The 18,619-nt window shown below is 50.0% G+C and overlaps 1 protein-coding gene and 1 long non-coding RNA gene across 8 annotated transcripts in view; one reads left to right on the top strand and one right to left on the bottom strand.

Moving 5' to 3' along the window:
• Positions 1-267: 267 nt before the first annotated feature.
• The window catches only part of MTSS1 (MTSS I-BAR domain containing 1), a 160,729-nt gene continuing 142,377 nt past the window's right edge, over positions 268-18,619 (bottom strand). For 2 of the 7 annotated variants that reach the window (XM_043879426.1, XM_043879427.1), the window contains 8 exons: positions 17,463-17,620; positions 16,178-16,285; positions 14,731-14,828; positions 12,255-12,474; positions 7,847-7,966; positions 5,415-5,588; positions 4,909-5,071; positions 268-3,172 (listed from right to left, as the gene is read on the bottom strand). In XM_043879426.1, coding sequence (XP_043735361.1) covers positions 2,478-3,172; positions 4,909-5,071; positions 5,415-5,588; positions 7,847-7,966; positions 12,255-12,474; positions 14,731-14,828; positions 16,178-16,285; positions 17,463-17,620 — 1,736 coding nt within the window. In that variant the 3' untranslated portion in view covers positions 268-2,477. Of the gene's footprint in view, positions 3,173-4,908; positions 5,072-5,414; positions 5,589-6,843; positions 7,039-7,846; positions 7,967-12,254; positions 12,475-14,730; positions 14,829-16,177; positions 16,286-17,462; positions 17,621-18,619 lie in introns of all 7 variants that reach the window. The other 5 variants (XM_043879424.1, XM_043879425.1, XM_043879430.1 and 2 more) reach the window with 3 other exon arrangements.
• On the top strand, positions 7,286-17,468 carry LOC122679160. The gene is made up of 4 exons (XR_006336340.1): positions 7,286-7,555; positions 16,377-16,486; positions 16,762-16,843; positions 17,202-17,468. It is a non-coding gene; the product is annotated as an uncharacterized LOC122679160 (long non-coding RNA).

The following is an 18,619-nucleotide window of genomic DNA, read 5'->3' as shown; positions in this document are numbered from 1 at the left end:
AGGGTGGCAAAAACTAAATGAAGTTTTTTGTTTTTTTTCTAAAGGTAAAGCCATTTAAAAAATTCAGCCAAACCCAGCTAGTCTGAGTTCTTGGTAACTCACTGGAACTGTTAACATTAAACTCACTTAGGTCAGGCAACTAAGTGTTCTTAGGGTGCACAGAAATGATGTCAGTTTTCTAACTAAGCTCGATGTGAGTTTCAGCTCATCTTCTAACATTTGACCAAGACCTCAGCCTGAATTTTAATAAGACTTGAAATGCAGGGCTTTTTTTTCTAGTGGTTCTTTATTTATAATGTAGGCTGAAGCAACTGTTACAAGGTAGAAGGGAGACACGTTACACAATTGTTATTTATACAAGTTTAGAACAAAAAACTGCACAGGGAGAGGTCAACTCTCAGTACAAACTAGCAACTAAACCACAATAATTTACCTTTAGAAACGATCTCTTTATTTTCAGCTGTGACACTGCTTTTACAATATGCAAAAACACAAACAGAACTACCAAAGGTGTTTTGTCACATTCTTTCTACATTGAATTTGGCAACATTTTATATTAAATTTATTCAGATTATACTAACGTTTAAAAACTAAACAAGTGAAAAGCTGTACCAGGGTACAGTTACATCCATTTATTTCAAAGGTTTAAAATACCACTTTTATCTAACGTAATTACCTTGCAGTGATTTCTGCTTTTGCAAAAACCATCTCAAGCATCATATGCACAATGCATCAGCTACTTTTAGTCATCAAGATTGGTGGGCTAAACCACAGGCACTACTGTTGCTTATATTCTGTAAAAGGAGCTTGTTTTTCAAAGAAAAAAAGCTTAAATAGTTTCTAATAATCATGCCTTTGCTTTAAAGCCATAACATAAAATGTCCTTGAGCGATCACAGCAGTGTTAAATGTTAATATATAGAACAGTGACTATACAGGTACATTTCTTTCACATCCAATGCAGTTATGTATTAAAGCATAAGAGTATGTAGCCGAAGCTTGCCACCAACAGAGATCTGCAGGCCCCGGGAGACCCGCCAGGCTCTTTCTCCTTGAGAGATTCGGTCCCAAATGAGCACTTTGAACTGACCCCATTAAGAGGCTGGCTTTCTTTTTTTTTAAAACACCATTGCAGTCCCCAGATGTGATCCTTTAAATCTACAAATCTCTGTTGGCTTTAGGGGATGGGCATTATAACAAATTTAACTTTCACTTAAAAAATAAAAGACAGAAATCCATTCCAAAAAACATTACCTAGGATACAAAAGAGGACAGTATAGTGGTCAGATTCCAGGTGACAAGAAAGAAATCCTCCTCTCCGATGTTTAGTATGAAGCCAGTTAACTGCCACTTATTTAAAAGAAGATAAGAAAAACAAGCCCCCAGACTGGTAAACACATTGGCAAGTTGCTCGACTCCAAGCTGGTTACCCTTGTTAAATCCGCTCGAGTTTTTTCAAAATATTTGGGCTTTTCAACGCACCCAGCCTGCTGGGCACAGTTAAGTAAAAGGCATTTGCTATATCTAAGAATTCCCTGCTATCATTTTTAAATGTTTTCACATTTTTAAAACTGCCTTACCATTTTGGATGCATTTGGACTCAATGAAAGTGGGTATAACAGACGAGTAACTGAAGTGGGGGTTCTATGTCTACCCGGTGGCCGCATGCACAGGACTGGAGGTGGGTGCTGTGTGCAGTCAGGAGGAATCGTGGGAGAAAGGAAGTCCTTAAACACCCTACAGAAACAAACACTGCAATCCAGTATGGCTTATTCGGATGCATTTACCATGAAGCTACTAGAAATTTCAACCTACGAGGCTACCCTTAAATGTAACAGGATCGGCTATGTTGACAGTGTGCCCCTCCCCCGACCCTCCCCCCAATCCCAACACAGTCTACCATTTCCAGAGTTACTTCACTCCAAATATTGCTCATCAACTGACTCCCGCATTTCTCATCCCGAAAGTAGTTTGCTTGGATAAGGATTTTTACTCCTTATCCATTTTGTTTGTACATTAAAATAACTTGAATTTGCTCCTAAGCCAGACTACTACAATGCATCTACAAAAGCTTGCAGGAAAACAAAGAAAAGAAAAAAAGCTAAGTATAGTTATCCTTTCTTCTGAACTCACTAACTTTGTGGTTCCCCTGCCCGACCTCCCCCCGCCCTTATGCATTTAAAATTTTACAAAGACTTGTAAAAAAGTTAAATGGAATTTGGCACCTTCAGAAAAATCAAAAGAGGAACTTAAGATTAAAATGTGCAGAAAGAAAACTGTTGATATTTACAAATTAAAAGATCAAGGTTATGTCAGTTACATATGTTACTTTTAATTCTTATCTAAAGGTGTACTTTCAAAAGAGCTGTGTTCTGAGTTGCCTACAAAATCTTTTGATTATAGATTGGAATGGATCAAGACAAATTAGGTCTTATTAATTAGAGAGTTCATTCCCCACTGGCAGCATTTCTTGAGAGCCTAAGAGAAGCGCGGGGCTGAGCGGTCATTTGTCGTGGTCTTCTTCAGCTTCACGCCCCTTCGGATGGCATTCAGCATGTCTTCTCCTTGAGGGACGTCCCTCGGGCTCAGATCTGCAGGGTCGCTCTCTGGAACCTGGCCTGGGGAGGCAGTGGCACTTGGGGGATCCTGGTCTTCGGCCTCGCTTTCTGGAATTGCCTGTCTGTGCTCCTCGGGGATGCTTGGCTTCGGGCCTGGAAGAGGGGGGTTGATGGAGGCTTGGCCGCTCCACATTGAGGCGGGCACGCTGGTGCCACCCTGGGGGCCCTCACCCACAGACGGCGACTCTGGGCTGTGCTCACCCCGCTCCTCGGGCCCATCTGGAGGGGCTGGGAGCACCCCAGGGAGGTCTGGAACAGTGGGGGTCTTGACAGGGATCACGGGTGTCTTGATGGGGATGGGACCAGCTCCTATGGTCCCCCGGCGGACAGAAGGCTTGGTGGAAGGGGTCCGTCGGATGGTGGCAACCCCTGGGGTGACCATAGCAGGTCCGAGGGTGGTGGGAAGGCCCGCGGTTGAGGCCGGGCGCTTGGCTTGGAACATCCTTCGATAGGACTGGCTGATGTCGCTGTTTCTTGGGATGGTGGAGGATTTGTCAAACTCCTGCTGATCAGCCTCCTGGTCACCACTTACAGAGAAATAATCGTAATCTGAAACTGATTATAGGATGCGATTAGAAATCTCCGAGGTGGTGGCTGTGCTTTTTCATTTTCTGTGTTGGGAAGACAGAAGGCCCCAGAAGCCAGGGATTTCACCCGCAACTTTATCCCAAGCCTCCCTGGGTTTCCGGGCCCCCACCATCTAAGAACTCCCTGACGGGGATTGTCATTTTGTTCACCAAGGGAGCCCTGAGCACCCAGAGCAGAGCTGGACACAACAGGCCTGCACTCAAATGCTGCTGAGCTGGGAAGGACGCAAAACGCTACCTCTGAGAACCTCTGGGAGGAATAGAGAGGGTGGAAGGAGGAAATAACCTCTCCAGCCTGGAATATAATGTGAGAAACAAACCCCACATGGACCATACAGATCTCCCTCATGATCAGCTCACTAGTGCAAAGACTAGAAAAACAATGGAACTGGCAACGAGTCTCTGAAACCTATGCACAAAGACAGGTTCTATCAGTGCAGTGTGCTCACCTCCTCCCAACACAGGGTCACGTGGGAGCGGGAGGTGTCCCGGCCAAATACCTCAGAGTACGTTTCTGAACAGCGGCACTCTGGCATCTGGGCCAGGTCAGTCCAGGGGTGGGGGTGTGGGGGTCTTTGGGCTGTATTACGGGATGTTTAGCAGCATCCCTGCCTTGTCTGCTAGACGCCAGTAGCACCCGCTCCAACTGTGACAACTAGAAATGTCTCTAGATGTTGCCAAGTGTCCTCTGGGGAGCAAGACGGCCCTCCACTGAGACCCACTGTCAGAGACCTCGATGGAGGACTGCCAGCAGGCTTGGCCAACGCACAGATCGAGTGGCTGCGATGCCATCATGCTGGCCTTGCGGCTGTCTGGGGAGACAGATCAGAGAGGCGGTTCATAGAGAACTTGGCTGGAACAGGTTAGGAGTTTGGGCTTCAGACTCTTGACAAGATCTTAGCTTCAAACTCTAGCTCTGCTTCTTATTACTTGTGTGAACCCTGGGCCTCAGTCTCCATGTAGGTAAAATGAGGATAAATATACACATGGGCTTCCCAGGTCGCGCAGTGGTGAAGAACCTGCCTGCCAATGTAGGAGATGCAGTGTTTGATCCCTGGGTCGGGAAGATCCCCTGGAGGAGAATATGGCAACCCACTCCAGTATTCTTGCCTGGAGAGAAGAGAAGCCTGGTGGGCTACAGTCCATGGGGCTGCAAGCCACGACTGAGTGAGCACGCATACATGTTATGTAAGTGGCTGTGACAAATAAATGGGACAATAAAGTGCTTAGTCTGTTTTCGTCTGTTTAGTGGCTCAGTCATGTCTGACTCTTTGCAACCTTGTCCATGGGATTTTTCAGGCAGGGATACTGGAGTGGGTTGCCATCCTCCTCCAAGGGATCTTCCTGACCCAAGCATCAAACCTGCATTGGCAGGTGGATTCTTTACTCTCTGAGCCACCAGGGAAGCCCAAAGTGCTTATTATAAAGTGCCAAACACAAATGATAAAGTACCATTAACAGCATCTTGTGTTCACATTGGGAACTGCCCTGAACCCTGAAGGTGAAGAACAAGCGAAGCTGTGAAAGTCTGGCCACTTCCTTGGATGGCAGCTACATAACAATCACAGGCAGAGCCCTCCCGAGCATTCCAAGATGCTCAATGGTGTCTGGACGGACGTCTGCCTCCTCCCAGGAGGGAGGGCCCCCCGTCCTCACCTGACACCACTCAGGAAGCCGGGCTGGAAAGCCTAGGCTGCCTCCTACCTTGGGAGGGGATGGTGTCCTCGGAGCAGCAGGGGGTGGTGGTCTGGGTGCTGTAGCCACTGGAGCACTGGAGCGAGTCCCGGCTGCTCCTCTGGGTGTCCAGCTGGAGGCCCCGAGACAGGGCCAGGGCCAGCTCCTCACAGGCCTCCATCTCCTCTCCAGGCTGTAGGGGGGAGCAAAGAGAGAGCCCCCGGGGCCATGAGTCCCTGTCTGATAACCCCGGAGCCTTTCCACTCTTCCAGTGGGGCCTTGTCTGGATCCTACTCTGTTCCCATGACCACCACTGGTCTGTGGGCCCAGGAGGCTGTCAGCTTGCTTGGGCCCTACCCAGGCTCTAGAAAGTTCTAGAGTCTAACTCCCATATGAGACCTTCCCCGGGGGCCCTCTAAATGCCATAGACCAGGGAGTCAGGGAAAAGGGCTCAGGTCCCTCCAGCCGCCGGCCAGCACATGTCCCCTGGCCTGGTGTGGAGGGCCCCGGCCAGCCGAAGAAAACAAGAGCGTCACCCTGGTGGCGGCCGACACGGTCATGCTCCTTGGCCTCTGGGCCTCCTCGGTAGCGGCGGGGGCACCTCCTGCCGCAGTGGGGCCTCCTCCGCTGGGGTCTGGCTCTCGCTTCTCTTTGCGGCGCTGAAGGGTGTTCACCAGAGGCTGATCGTAAGGTCCTGGCTTGGCCCAGTCCTGAGTGGAGCAAGCATGGTCAGGCGCCAGAGCCTCGGCCTCCACTTGGAGGCCAGAGAACCCCCCAGACAGCTGCCCACCCACAGAAGGCGGCTGGTCCCCGAGGGGGAGCTCACGCCGGGACAAGCCAGCAGCCCCTTCTCCCCTCACCCAGTGCTAGCAGAAGGGAATGGACAGTCCTTTGGGGACCCCCTGGGTACCTCTCCTTTCCTCATATCTGCCCAAAGACAGAAAACCCACAACAACTGGGCAGGGAGCCTGGGGGAGACTCTTACAGCCACCAAACAGCTGACCAACTGCCTGCCGAGTCTAAAGGCACCAGCCAGTGGAGAGACGTCCCCAGGGACTAGGCCCTCCCCCGATGTCTGAGGGAGCCCCTGGCCTATGGGCTCAATTGATCGCACTTGCATAGCCTGGCCACCAGGGAGCACTAAAGGAACGTCAGACACTTTCCCTGAGGCTGAACCTCACTTCAGGGAAGCAGCCCCAAAGGGCACTTGGGGACGTGCCTTCTGAGGTCCTCACAGAGGAAGGGAAGGCCCCTGGGTTGGAAGAAGGATTCTGAGGAGTCTGAGAGGTCTGCACCACTTGTTCAAAATGTAGGCTGCCTAGGGGCCTACTATTCCAGTTAGGGACCTCTCGAAATATCCTCTGGGCGTCAATTGTACTTGCTAGGAAGTAATATAAAAACTTTTTATATTAAAGCAATGTTTATTGCTTTAAAGCAATGTCTATTGATTTATATGTCTTAATATAAACCATTAAGACTGAAAAATAAAGTCTGCATGGACTTTGAAGATTTGAAAAAAAAAAAAAGCCAAAACCTATCTGGGGGCATGGTTCTGTACCATGCCCCGATAAGGGACTCAGGGGAACAGTCTGGGGTACACAGTCCCCGGTATCAGCGGCTCCCTCAGGAATCCCCCAGGAGGGCAGAACCGGGACGTACACTCAGGAACCAGACATCCCCACCGTGCTCCATCTGGGTCTACTGGGGCCTAACCGAGGTTAACTGGTGTCTCCTACAGCCCAGCCACTCCAACCTCAGCTCTGCGTGGACAGCTCTGCCTCAGCGCTGCCTGCTGGTTTCTGGTCCCCCCCAGGAGAATTTACTCAGGGAGGAGGTGTTATGGGGAAGAAGGCAGAGTGTGAGAGGAAGGGGTTGAGGGGAGAATCGGGGTGAGAATCGTGGGGGCAGAAGAGGGGCGAGCACAGAAGCAATGAGGGAGGGGGGAGAGGGGGGAGAGACACAAACCTTCCAGCTAGGGATCTGAGATGACGGGAACATGCCGGGCCCAATGGTGTAATAATGAGCGTAGTCTGGAAGATGGACAGAGGTGACCCGAGGGAGCAGGCGGGAGGCGGGCAGGCAATGAGGGAAAAGGCTCGCCCCTACGGGCCCCACATGGGATTCAGTTGATAAACTATAGTGAGAAAACCCGTTAGACAACTGGAAACAAAAAAAAAGGGGGAGGAAAAAAGGAAAAAAAAAATTAATACAACAGGATGAGCGTGGAGGTACAAGATGGCATTGACATTCAAGGGATGGGGGAGACCTGAGTATTTACAAATGTCAGGGACTCTGCTGCTCATGGACAGTCCATGATGCGAGAGAAGAGCTCCAGGGGGCAAAGAATGCACGTTTATCTGACACCAAGCATTCAGTGGGGGAAAATACTGTATCTACATTTAGAATAGTTTGGAAATGATCGGTGTCCCTATATGTGCAGTGCTCAATGGTCTTCGATTATTCCACTAATAATTTCACAGTGATGGTGATTTGCTCATCTCATTATGCAGCTTTCAAAACTCAACACCATCAGCTGAAGCTGTTCGTTCCAGGATTCCAAATCATCAGAGTGTTCAGGAGCAGATTCTAAATTGGGGCAAAGAAGCGGGGGCTGCAAACGAAAAGGCGGGAAAGCACACAGCCTCTGACGCGGTGGAATGTCACATCCAACGACAGGGTGACGAGGTGGCCACGGTGGGCGGGGTGCAGGGGAGGGGGAGGAGGAAAGATGGATGACCATCCATGTCCTGGGAAGAAGCCTTCACACCTCCGAGTTCCCCATACCCCTTCCTCTCCCTCTGGGTGACCGCAAGGTCACTGCTTCAGGAGCCAGGCACCCCTTCCCGAAAAACCCCTCAGTCTCGTCCCTCCCTCTGTCCCGAGAGGGGCCGCTCTTGGAGATTCTGAGTCTCTGGGTTCCCGCGGCGGGGCGGGGGGCGGGGGAGGGGCTGGGACCCCAGCCGGTCACCTTCTCCGTGGACGCCCAGGCGCCCATGGTGGAGCCTGAGCTGACCGACGTGGGCGAGCTGCACTCGCTCACCGACTGGCAGGTTTCCGAGGCTTCGGAGGAGGCCGAGCTCGACGAGTTCTGCAGCCGGGAGGGACCACGCGTGGGGACCGCGTGCCGCCACAAAAGGTCACCCGTAAAAAATAAAAAGATGGGGGAGGGCGGGGGGGGGGAGGTCACGCAACAGAGAGAGAGACAGACATGCACAGAGAGAAGGATGAGAGAAGCAGAGTTAGGGTTATTTCCCCCCAAAGCTGCGCCCACACAGAGGCTTCCAAGCCCTGGAAAGGAAGCGTGATGCCCAGTGAGACCCAGACCCGCCGGACTGTGGCGCGCCCGGGACGCTGACGTCGGGGGGGGGGGGGGTGTGTGTAGTGCATGGGCTGCGTGCCTGGCCCGGGAGAGGGGCTCTGGTCGCGGTGCGGGGCTCCTGTGTTCCCCAGGGCACTTCTCCCTGCGCCTCCTTTTACATCTCTCGGGTGCCCGGCTGTTACTACATGAGGACTGACGCCCCAGCTTGGGCTTTGGCTCCACGTCCGACTCTTTTGTGACCCTATGGGCTGTCGCCCACCAGGCTCTTCTCTCCGTGGGATTTCCCCAGGCAAGAATACCGGAGTGGGTTGCCATTTCCTTCTCCAGAGGATCTTCTCAACCCAGATACTGAACCTGCGTTTCCTGCATTGCAGGTGGATTCTTTACCGCTGAGCCACCAGGGAAACCCCTTGTCTCCTTAGAATGGCTCTAATTCCTGGATTCTCCCCCTTTGTCACATGCAGCCTCCGAATCCCTAATGGGTGGTTTTCCAGCTGTGAAGCTATATCCTCACAGGACATGATTTTAGGTCTTTCTGCCTGGGGGGTGATTTTGAGGCTGTGGGCAGTCAAGTCCATTGGTTAGGGCAATGTTTCTAGTGGCCGTCATAGGGAGGATGAACCATCCAGTGAGATCTGAGACATCACAGAACTGAGGTCTGCCTTGACAAAACATCTCTTCAGGCTGATCTGATTATAAACCTCCAGTCCCGACCCGTCTCCTAGTGTCAACCAGGCACCTGCTCCCAGGTCCTAAGCTTCAGCCGAGGCAGAGACTGCCTGTTAATTCATCACTCCATCTTGACATACTGGTCCTGTCCTGGCACGTGGCAGGTGCCGAGCAGTGCTGAATGGATGAGTGACAATGACCATCTCTCCCATGTAAGTGTGTCCCCCCGGGGGGCATGCTCTGGGCCCACCCAGACGTTGCTTTCAGTTTTCTTCTGTTAACTGCAATCTCAGCCCATCCGTATAAGCAAGTCTGAGCCTCTTTACTCTCTCCCTGGATGTGTCCCTGTATTCACTGGCAAGGAGGCCAGAGTCACGTGTCTGTCCCCCAACTTTCACCGACCAAAGGAAGGTTTCTCCAGCCTTGCTGTGTGTGTGTGGATCAGGCTGAATGAAGCGAGGTCTCAGCCTCCAGTCATGTCGAGGGGAACAGAAGGCGAGCTTAAATCTGAATTTACTTAAATCTGAAAGCTGGTGCTCCCATCCTACAAGAGCAAGGAACCAAAAAGGCATTCCATGTGCACGCGGCTGCTCGGAGCCAAAGCAAGGGCAGACCCCACACTGGAGGTCCCAGCTGCTTCCCCAGCTCAGTGTTTAGTTAGCAGTCCAGGTTCAGACTGAAGTCTGAAAGTTTGAAGTCCCCTTTCTGCCACTTCCCAGGCTAGGAACCATGGGTTTAATCTCTCTTAAACCTCATTTTTCCTCCCTCTTTAGAATAGAGATCAATAATATCTATTGGATGAAGATTAAATGAGATCATGTGTGTGTGTATCTATGTATGTAGTGCTTAACCAACTGTAAACAAAAGCCAGTTACCATTATAATTTACCAGAACTACTTATTTTGGCTCCTCTAATTAAAAAAAGTTCAATTTGAAAAAAAGAAACAGTAAAGCACCCCAGGACTACAGGTTCTTATTTCCTTTGACTTCTGCTCATTTTTTTCTGAAGAGCCCCTTAAGTGGATGGAGTGGACGGTTCTAGGCAGGAGCCCCGCTGCAGACGTGGTCCCATCTCTCCTGGGCACATGTGGCACAACTTGTAAAGAGCAGAGTGGGGGACAGTGGGAGAATTCTGAATACATCCTGCCACATGGCATTCATTTACACCCGTGCACCTGAGGGATCGCCCCGCTTATGGATGTGTGCTCCCTTTCTCCCACCCAAATAAAGGTAATAAAACTTCCCCCAGGAAACTACACCCTCTGGCCTGTGTGAGGTGTGCAATCTCCTTAAATTTACCCTCTGCCTTTGAAGCAGCCATAATGCCTTTTTCAAGAAAAACAGAATTCTCAATTAAATTCTGCAGCATCCCTGAGTTTACTCAAACTACCCTAGAGTTGCTTAGCCAAGCATTTATCTCAGGCACTGGCTTTCAGATTTAAGTAAATCGCAACAAGCCCGCCTTCTGTTTCCCTCGACATGACTGGAGGCAGAAACCCCGCTTCATTCAGCCTGATCCACACACGCACAGCAAGGCTGGAGTGCATGGCCTCTTTTTTTAGGAAGGGGTGTCAGCACACAAGATTTTGTTAATGCATCAGTTGACTAAGAACACACACAGAATGACGCTGCACGTTAGAGAAGCCTTTGAGGAGCTGCAAATCCCTGCTCCCTGTCCGACCATGCTCACTCTAGGCTCACGAGACACGCAGGTGCAGTTTAGTGCCACACGAGACAGGACCTCTCAGACAGTGAGCCAAAGTGCCCCAGCTAGGACAAGTAGAGGACTTAAAGCTGCAGCTCCTAGCTCTGAGCATTTCTTTTTAAAATTGAATCTCGACCCCAGGAAGAGAGATGCAACAGTGCCCCCGGGGACAGCTGTGAAATGCCAAAGGCGGGGCTCCAGGCTGAGCAGCCCTGGGTTCACCAATGTCAGACGAATCATGCGAGTGGCTGTCTGGCTCCCAGAACATGACAGATGCTTCCTTGACGTGGAGTGCTCCCCAGAACACTCTGCTAGGGGCACCTTATGGCCAGAGTGGTGCAGAAAGGCCACTGGACCAGTTGCTAAAACCGTTGTTTCAGATCCCTGACTACAGGTCATACAACTGTGCCACTCGGGCAGACTGCTTTACATCTCTGAGCCCGTTCCCCCAACAAAACAGGGATAACAACACTCCAAGTGGCTGCTGGCAGGACTATACAGATAACAGGCAGGCGCTCCTAGGATGGTACCTGGCACACAGGAGATACTTGTTGACTGTCAGGCAAATTGGATACCTGGATGAACAAGACAAGCACGTGACCTTCTGAATCCAAAGGATCTTGGGCCAAAGGCTGTGGTTGGTATCAAAATGTATTATATAGGGTTGACCAAAAAAGTTTCTGTAACGTCTTACTTTGGAAAAACCCTAATGATCTTTTTGGCAAACCTAATATGCAATGGGCTTGCAGTCACCACGCTCCCCAGCAGATGGCGCTGAGGGGACATCCTGGATGTTCACGTTTCCTGGTTGTCTGTACGTTGTGCTTACCAGTCTAGACGCCAACCCACTGACACAAAAAAGGGACCCAGCGGAGCAGGTGAAGGGTGTTGGATGCCCAGCTCCTGCCTTCTGTTCTTCTGAACCCACTGGGCTGGGCGTTTAGTGCCATCTAACCCAACTGTATTCAGAGACTCAACACCTTCCCTTCTCCCAGGAGGAAGGTGCCAACAGAATTACCTGCATGGCCACTGAAGATACTTTCTTATTCTCATCCTCATCACAAATTGATGCAAGGAAGCTGAAAGTGCCAAGGAAGGGCTCCGAGGCGTTGTTCAACAGCAGAATCTCTGTCCCCTTGTGCAAATGGGATAATGACTACATCATGACAAGCTAGGCACAGGGACGCCAGAGAGTGGCCAAGACTCTGAGTCTGTCTACATAAGTGTGAAAACTCTCCAACAGCGTGACAACCATCACCCGCATGGTGATCACAAGCTTTGAGTGAGTGAAAGTTGCTCAGTCATGTCCGACTCTGTGAGACCCCATGGACTGTAGCCCGCCAGGCTCCTCTGTCCATGGGATTCTCCAGGCAAGAATACTGGAGTAGGTAGCCGTTTCCTTCTCCAGGGGATCTTCCCCACCCAGGGATCGAATCCAGGTCTCCTGCATTGCAGGCAGATTCTTTACAGTCTGAGTTACCAGGGAAGCCTGATCACAAGCTTTAACCCCCACTTACCTTATCTCTCCCTTTAGGGGATCAGCTCATCTAAAGATGAGAAATTAAACCAGAGGTTCCCCGTGTCAGACGACTAGGGTCTGTCCAAGCTCTCTGGTTCCAGCCATCAAGGCTGATCCAGGGCCTCAGGTGTGGCGGCCGCTCCTGGGGCCAAGGGCACCCTTACCTGGTTGGGGGCCTCAGGCGGCATGGGGGACGGCGACTTGGACTGGAAGGCGTCCTGGGAGATGAAGCCTGAGTCGTGGGAGGACACGCTGGACAGCCGCACGGGCGCCTGCTGGGCCAGGCTGGAGCCGCGGTAGCGGTAGTGGGAGCTGGGCGAGTGCGAGTGGGAGCCGTGGGAGCCGCTGGACCGCGAGTCGCTGCTGTTGACGCTATTCAGGCTGCTGCGGGGGCAGCGGGACAGGACAGGGGTGACAGGGGAGAGCGCATCATGCAACCAGCCCCCCGCCCAAGAAGCAGCGCAGCGCGGAGGCATGTTTTCAAAACACCCAATCATTAAGCGAGTAAACAAAAGGTCTTTTCACTGTGAGCAAGGGAGAGGGGGGGACCAGCTGTGGAGACGTGGTTCTCCGACGGTGCATGAGGCATCTTTAGGATGCAAGGCTGTGATTTTAAAGAGTCAAGTGCTGCCCAGCTCTGCTGTGTCACCGACCAGCAAAGCCAGGGGACTCGATGTCTGAGGCATGAAAAAGGTTCATATCCTCTACTCACAAAAACCACATGAAGGCTTCAGCATGACCTAGTTGGAGCACCCAAGTGTCTTCCTCAGGTGAACCATCTGGATCAAGCTGGCCAACCATCAGTTGGCACCAAGAGATTTCTCAAGGTGATTGCATCCTAAGTGTGCCTCATTCAAGATACTCATACGTGAGGCAACTGTGTTCATGTATTTACATTTTATTAATATTAACAAAGTTGGTGGTTTAATGAATGGCTTGACCCTGAACACAGGTACTTCTCTGTTCAACTACCTGTGAGCCTAGCAAACAGAACACCTGGCAAGAGGCAGGCAGCTTTCAGGGACTAAAGGTCATCAATCGAAGCTGTTTGCTTCCAGGATGGAACAGTAAACAGGATGTTGGAAAATGACACTTGCCCTCTGGACTTCTGCTTGTTCCATTTCCAGTCGTAAGCAGTATGTCCTACACTCTGTCTAATCACTCAAATTATGAAACCCAGAAAACTGAACAAAGTCTCCTGGCCCAAACAGGCAGAGCTGACAGATAAAGGGCAGCTGTAGCAGCGTCAGAAGGCGTGAAATAAACAACCCAGACTGGGATTAGAAGACTTGTGGTTTCTGCTCCTAACTCCGCAAGAGATTCCTGTCAAATTTCACAAACTCGGCCAGCTAATAAGATAGTCAAGGGCTGACTACCTTGTTCTGGTGTTCTATACCGGAATGACTTGGTGCTAACATTCCAACAGATATAGCGAAGTGTGCTGGAGGAGATCAAGGATAATTATCATGAGTTTTGCTTCCCCGCCCCGCCCGTCAGACAGAACAGGGCATGTGGAGAACTGACAGCAAAGCTCATGGCAATTTCACTACAGCAAGCTCAGGGCTGGCGGTATCCATGTGACAGGATTTTCTGTTGACACTAAAACTACAGAAAGAGACTCACGCAGCTTTGTTTTATACTAACAAGATAAAGTTTTCTTCGCTACCAAACGAAGAAAAAATCCTCAATAGGAAAAATCCTCAGGAGATGCGTCACACACACACACAGCACAGAAAAGATGACAAGAAACCACACACCATCCTCGGGCTGCAGAATGTCAGGCTGTAGCATCTCAAGTCTGAACTTCCTGCTGCCTGTACACCACACGAGCTCAAACATGAAATCAAAGACACACAGACACACGTGTGTAGACAGAGATTCCCACGCTCCATCCTGTTCTTTACTCTCAACGCCAAGTCACAGGAAGAGGAAATCCATTCGGCTTGGAAAAGTCAAAGAAAAAGATCAGCAGGGAGAGTGTACCAAGAAGGACGTGATGCATGAGGGTGTTTCTACCCTCACAGGAAGAGAATAACCAACTTGGCCATCAGCAAGTAAAGAACGGTCTTGAACAGCACGCTGCCAGGGAACGGTGTTGCCAACTGATGGCAGGACTATTCCGATGGACCCTGAGTCACCAGGTTAACAATAGCAGTGATGGTGGTGGTGGGAGAGGTGAACAGATCAGGGATTCTATTCACTTTGTGAAGCCCTGAGACAAAGACTGGGGAGCAAATGAGGGCGGGAGCCACCGTCACTGCCTTCATCTGTTCTGGCCACAGCGAGTTGCGTCTGCACGAGAAGCGACCCCTGTTCACCCTTTGGGAGCCCATTGGTTCCTACTCTGCTAAACAGGAAAATCCAGTGAGAATTCATAAAATGGGGAGATTTGTACCATGTACCCTGAGAGAGAAAGCTGTGTCCACCAATTTAAGGTCTGATGGGATTTTTCCTTCTAGCCCAAAATTAATTCCAAAACTAAAGAGTGAGACCAGAGTTGTGATGGGACCCTTTCACCCGATCACCATTTCCTGTTTAAGATGCACTATTTCAGAGCCCAAGACTGGCTCCAACATTCACAATGAGTGTAAAGCGAAATGCCATATCCCCGAGGCAACAGCCCAGCCTGGCTTCACCTACCTGCAGACGCTTGACTTGCGGGACATGGTGGTGCTCGGAGAAGAGGGTGGGGTCTGGTATGACCAACTGTAATCAGAACCTTTCAAGTCCAAAATCACCTAAGGGGACAGAGCAGGAGGGTCAGCAAAGTGCTGAGAAGGGAAACGTTATCCGTCAAATGTTAACAACCGTCATAACGTAGAAATTCCACCATCATGGAGGAGTGGGGAGCAAAGAAAAATATGTTGTGAAGTTTTCTTTTCAATGGAAGAATCATAGTACCAATCCATCAGTGTCATAATCCTTTTTCTGAGACAAGCAAAGATATAATTAATGGGGAAGGGAGAGGAAAACCACAACATACCTGTCAAAAAAGAAAAAGATTTACAGTTACAGTTCACAAGAGACATTTACACCAAGGTTAGAATCTATAGGGATTTTGTTTACAGCACAACACAGATGATAATGCTTTTAGGATGTGTTGATCTTACACAATGGACATGAGTCTGAGTAAACTACAGGAGTTAGTGATGGACAGGGAGGCCTGGAGTGCTACAGTCCATGGGGTCGCAAAGAGTCGGACACGACTGAGCGACTGAACTGACCTTACATCTTAGCCACTTGATAGTTACTCATGTCCCCATCTGACCAATAAAACCTGACAGAATCAAGAACAAACCAGTTCTTGACTCCTACATCTGTCTCCCTTACTTGACAAAGAGCTAGTTGAATGTAAGCTCTAGTTTCTATTCACATAGTAGGTGCTCAATAAATATCTGCTTACTGAGTGAATGAATGCCTGCAGGCTATAGTCTAATGAAAGCAATTTTGCAAGATGGAAAATATAAGCTCCCAAATTTGTCTGCTGAGCTGGCTCCCAAGGCAACAATAAGAATTTCATATGAAAGGCAAAAGCAAAAGCATGTAATTTTTCAGCTGTTGCTCTACTGAACATAGTATTAATGTCACATGAACCAAATGAGTCAACATAAAGTCACCTTTTTCATAAGTGAGATCCTCATTCATTCCTTACTTAGAATGGGAGAAATCCAGAGAGAATGATTTAGAGTGATAACCAAGAGACCCCACCGTCATGTTCCTAGGGGAGTTTACCTCTAGAGGGTCGGCAAACACATGATTAAGAGCATGGGCTGAGGAAACTGAGACCTTGGTTTAAATCCCAGTTCTACCAGTAACTGCCTGGTTAAGTGACTTTTATCTTTCAGTGCTTCAGGGTCCTCTGTACAATGGGGATAATGGTGGAGATTCACAGAGGAAGTCTATGTAAGAGCTCAGAGCAGGGCCTGACACACAGTAGGTGCTCTATGATGACCTGTGAGGATGACAGCCATATATCACAATGTAAAACACGGTACCATTTCAGATGAGGTTTTGCCGCAAGGAACCCTCAGGACCTTGAACCTTCATCTCTTGGGTTTGTTTTGAGCACCTATCCCAAGACGCCTACCTGTTCACTTGAGGAGGGCAGTTTGTGAGGGTCCATGGTCAGGCTTTTCAGATCTTCTGATATGGTCTGCAGGTGAGTGATTTCCCCCAGCATTGAGATTTCTTCTTCCTGAAAGTAATTTACAACCTGTTACTGTGCATGATTCACTTTATCATCTGGATCCAGCTGTTTTTCTTAGGGACAGTATCTATACTTTCAGCTTTTCAGAAGAGGAGCACCGGGACTGATACATCTGTGCTGAAGCCATTTACCAGCCCTTTCTTTGGGGAAATGGAGAACAAGAAATCGGCCATAACCACGGAGAGATCTGTGAGCTCCACAGCAAACACATGGGCCTTCCTAGAAGTGTCTGGGGGCCGGCACCCCTGCTGAGGGCAGGGGGGGCAGTCTGCCTGTGGGTGGAATCCTGCAGCACAGCCCCCTCCGCAAGCCAAGGCTCGCCCGCCCCCTCCCCCTGGAAGTCAATTGGCTTCAGCAGATAACACCATTTGGGGATATTCTGGTCCAGATTTGACAGACCGAAGTAACAGCACATGTGTGTTCATTGGAGGTTAACAGTCCCGTCTTTGTTTTTTTTTCATCAGCTTAATCAATGGCAAGTGAGGCAAACTATGGACTGTAGAAGAATGACATCACCAAGGAGCTAAGCTGGGGTTGTGGGCCCAGGTAAGAACGATTCACGGGAAAGCACTACGCTCAGGGGAACAACTCCAATCTGGGCATTTTGCCAGGGCTGAGGGACGGCAGCTGGTGCATTTTTATCAGCCTCAAGAAAAGCTCCAGCAGAACTCTTCAAGGCATACAACTGACTGACTTCAAAAATAAATCTGCATGGATTCACTGAGGCTTTTCCTCTATTAACCTCACAGTCACTCCTTGGCACTCATCTTGGTCACCGGGTCTCAAAATCAGCTGGAGGAGTTGTTTAAAAAGCCCCGATGACTGGGTGGGGTTCCCAGCCCGAGTTGTGGATTCAGTAGGTCTAGGTTGGGTCTGAGAATGCCCATTTCTAATCACTTCCCAGGTGATGCTGCTGGTCTGGGGACCAACTTTGGGAACAACTCTGTGGGGCATCTTGGGGAGAAAAAGCAAGCGGAACCACCAGTTTCAGAATACAGAGAGGGCCGTGCGGCCATCAGCAGCTTGCAGACAACTACTGGCTCATAAACGTGACTCCACCATCATGATTCCTGACACAGGGCGGCTTCTCAGCGCCTCCAGATAAACAAGGAGGGTCTCCTCGGAACTGGCAGTTTAAGCCTTCTGGAACTTTCCACTGACTCACAATCACGGGCCGCAGCATAGAAATGAAGGTGCAGAACCGGCCGCGTTCTTCGATCAAAGCCTTCCGGACAGCCTGCTTCTCTGTTTCTTCCAATAGGAGATACTTGTCATTGACGTCTTGGAGCGCGCTGTCCAGCTGGGGCTGGATGTCACCTCGCCCTGCAAACGAGACAAAGCCCGGAGCTTGGCTTGCTGAAACAGCAGCTCCTGGAAGCAGTGTCCTCCTCCCTCGGGTCCCTGCTGGAGTGGAAACCACAATTCCCCAGGACTTCTAAAAACTCATTTATTTATACCCAGAAAGGATCTGAAGAAGCTGTTTTTCTAGGATCAGCCATTTCCAATTTCCAGTGCCCAAAGGGGATGCTTGTCCTAGCTTATTTATGACAAGTAAAATGTCCTGGGGTAACGTCTCCTGACTTGCATTCTGAAGAGGCCAAGATATGAAGAACAAGGTGAAGGCCTGTGGATGTTTCCAAAAATGGGCACAAGCTGGCTTTGTTGGGTCATGCTCAATGAAAGAGCCTCTGTCTGAAAGAGAAGTCTGTCCCGGGATACAAAGGGGGTGAACATCAGCTCTCCTGGCTCTGGGGAGCCCCCTGGGACCCTTGGCAGCTAGTTTAACTCCCTGATGGAGGGTCCTGAAGGCCCTTCCCTGTAGGACAAGCCCAGCAACAAAAAGACCCGCAGTCAGAGCTCTGCTGGTGGAGGACTGAAGGGGACCTGGGCACTGAGGCTGGCCCATGCCTGGGAATCACCTGGCCCCATCCACAGACCCCAGATACGCAGAGGCACCCATTTCGAGACTTTTCAACAACTCAAGAACTTGGTGAGGCAATTGTCTTTGTAAATAAAGTTTTATTTGCACACAATCACGCCCATTCATTTACAGGCTGTCTATACCCGCTCTCATCACAACTGCTGAGTAAAGTTATTGTAACACACACCGTTTGGCTCCTGGACTGAGAATATTTACAGAAGAAGTCTGCATAAACATGGATAAACCTGGGCAAATAGATACTGTGTCAGAGGGCATGGCTATTGTAAATCTGATCTGAGGACAAGAAGGTGACCATCAGGAGACCAGCTCGTGAGCTTCCACACTGGGCTCCCAGGCTCACCTATCACCTGAACCAGAAAAAGAAATCTCTAAACTCCTTC

The sequence above is a fragment of the Cervus elaphus genome, chromosome 21 (genome assembly GCF_910594005.1).
Source record: "Cervus elaphus chromosome 21, mCerEla1.1, whole genome shotgun sequence".
Classification (NCBI taxonomy): domain Eukaryota; kingdom Metazoa; phylum Chordata; class Mammalia; order Artiodactyla; family Cervidae; genus Cervus; species Cervus elaphus.
The sequence above is the reverse complement of the archived record's forward strand: the minus strand, read 5'-3'. Positions and strand labels throughout refer to the sequence as shown.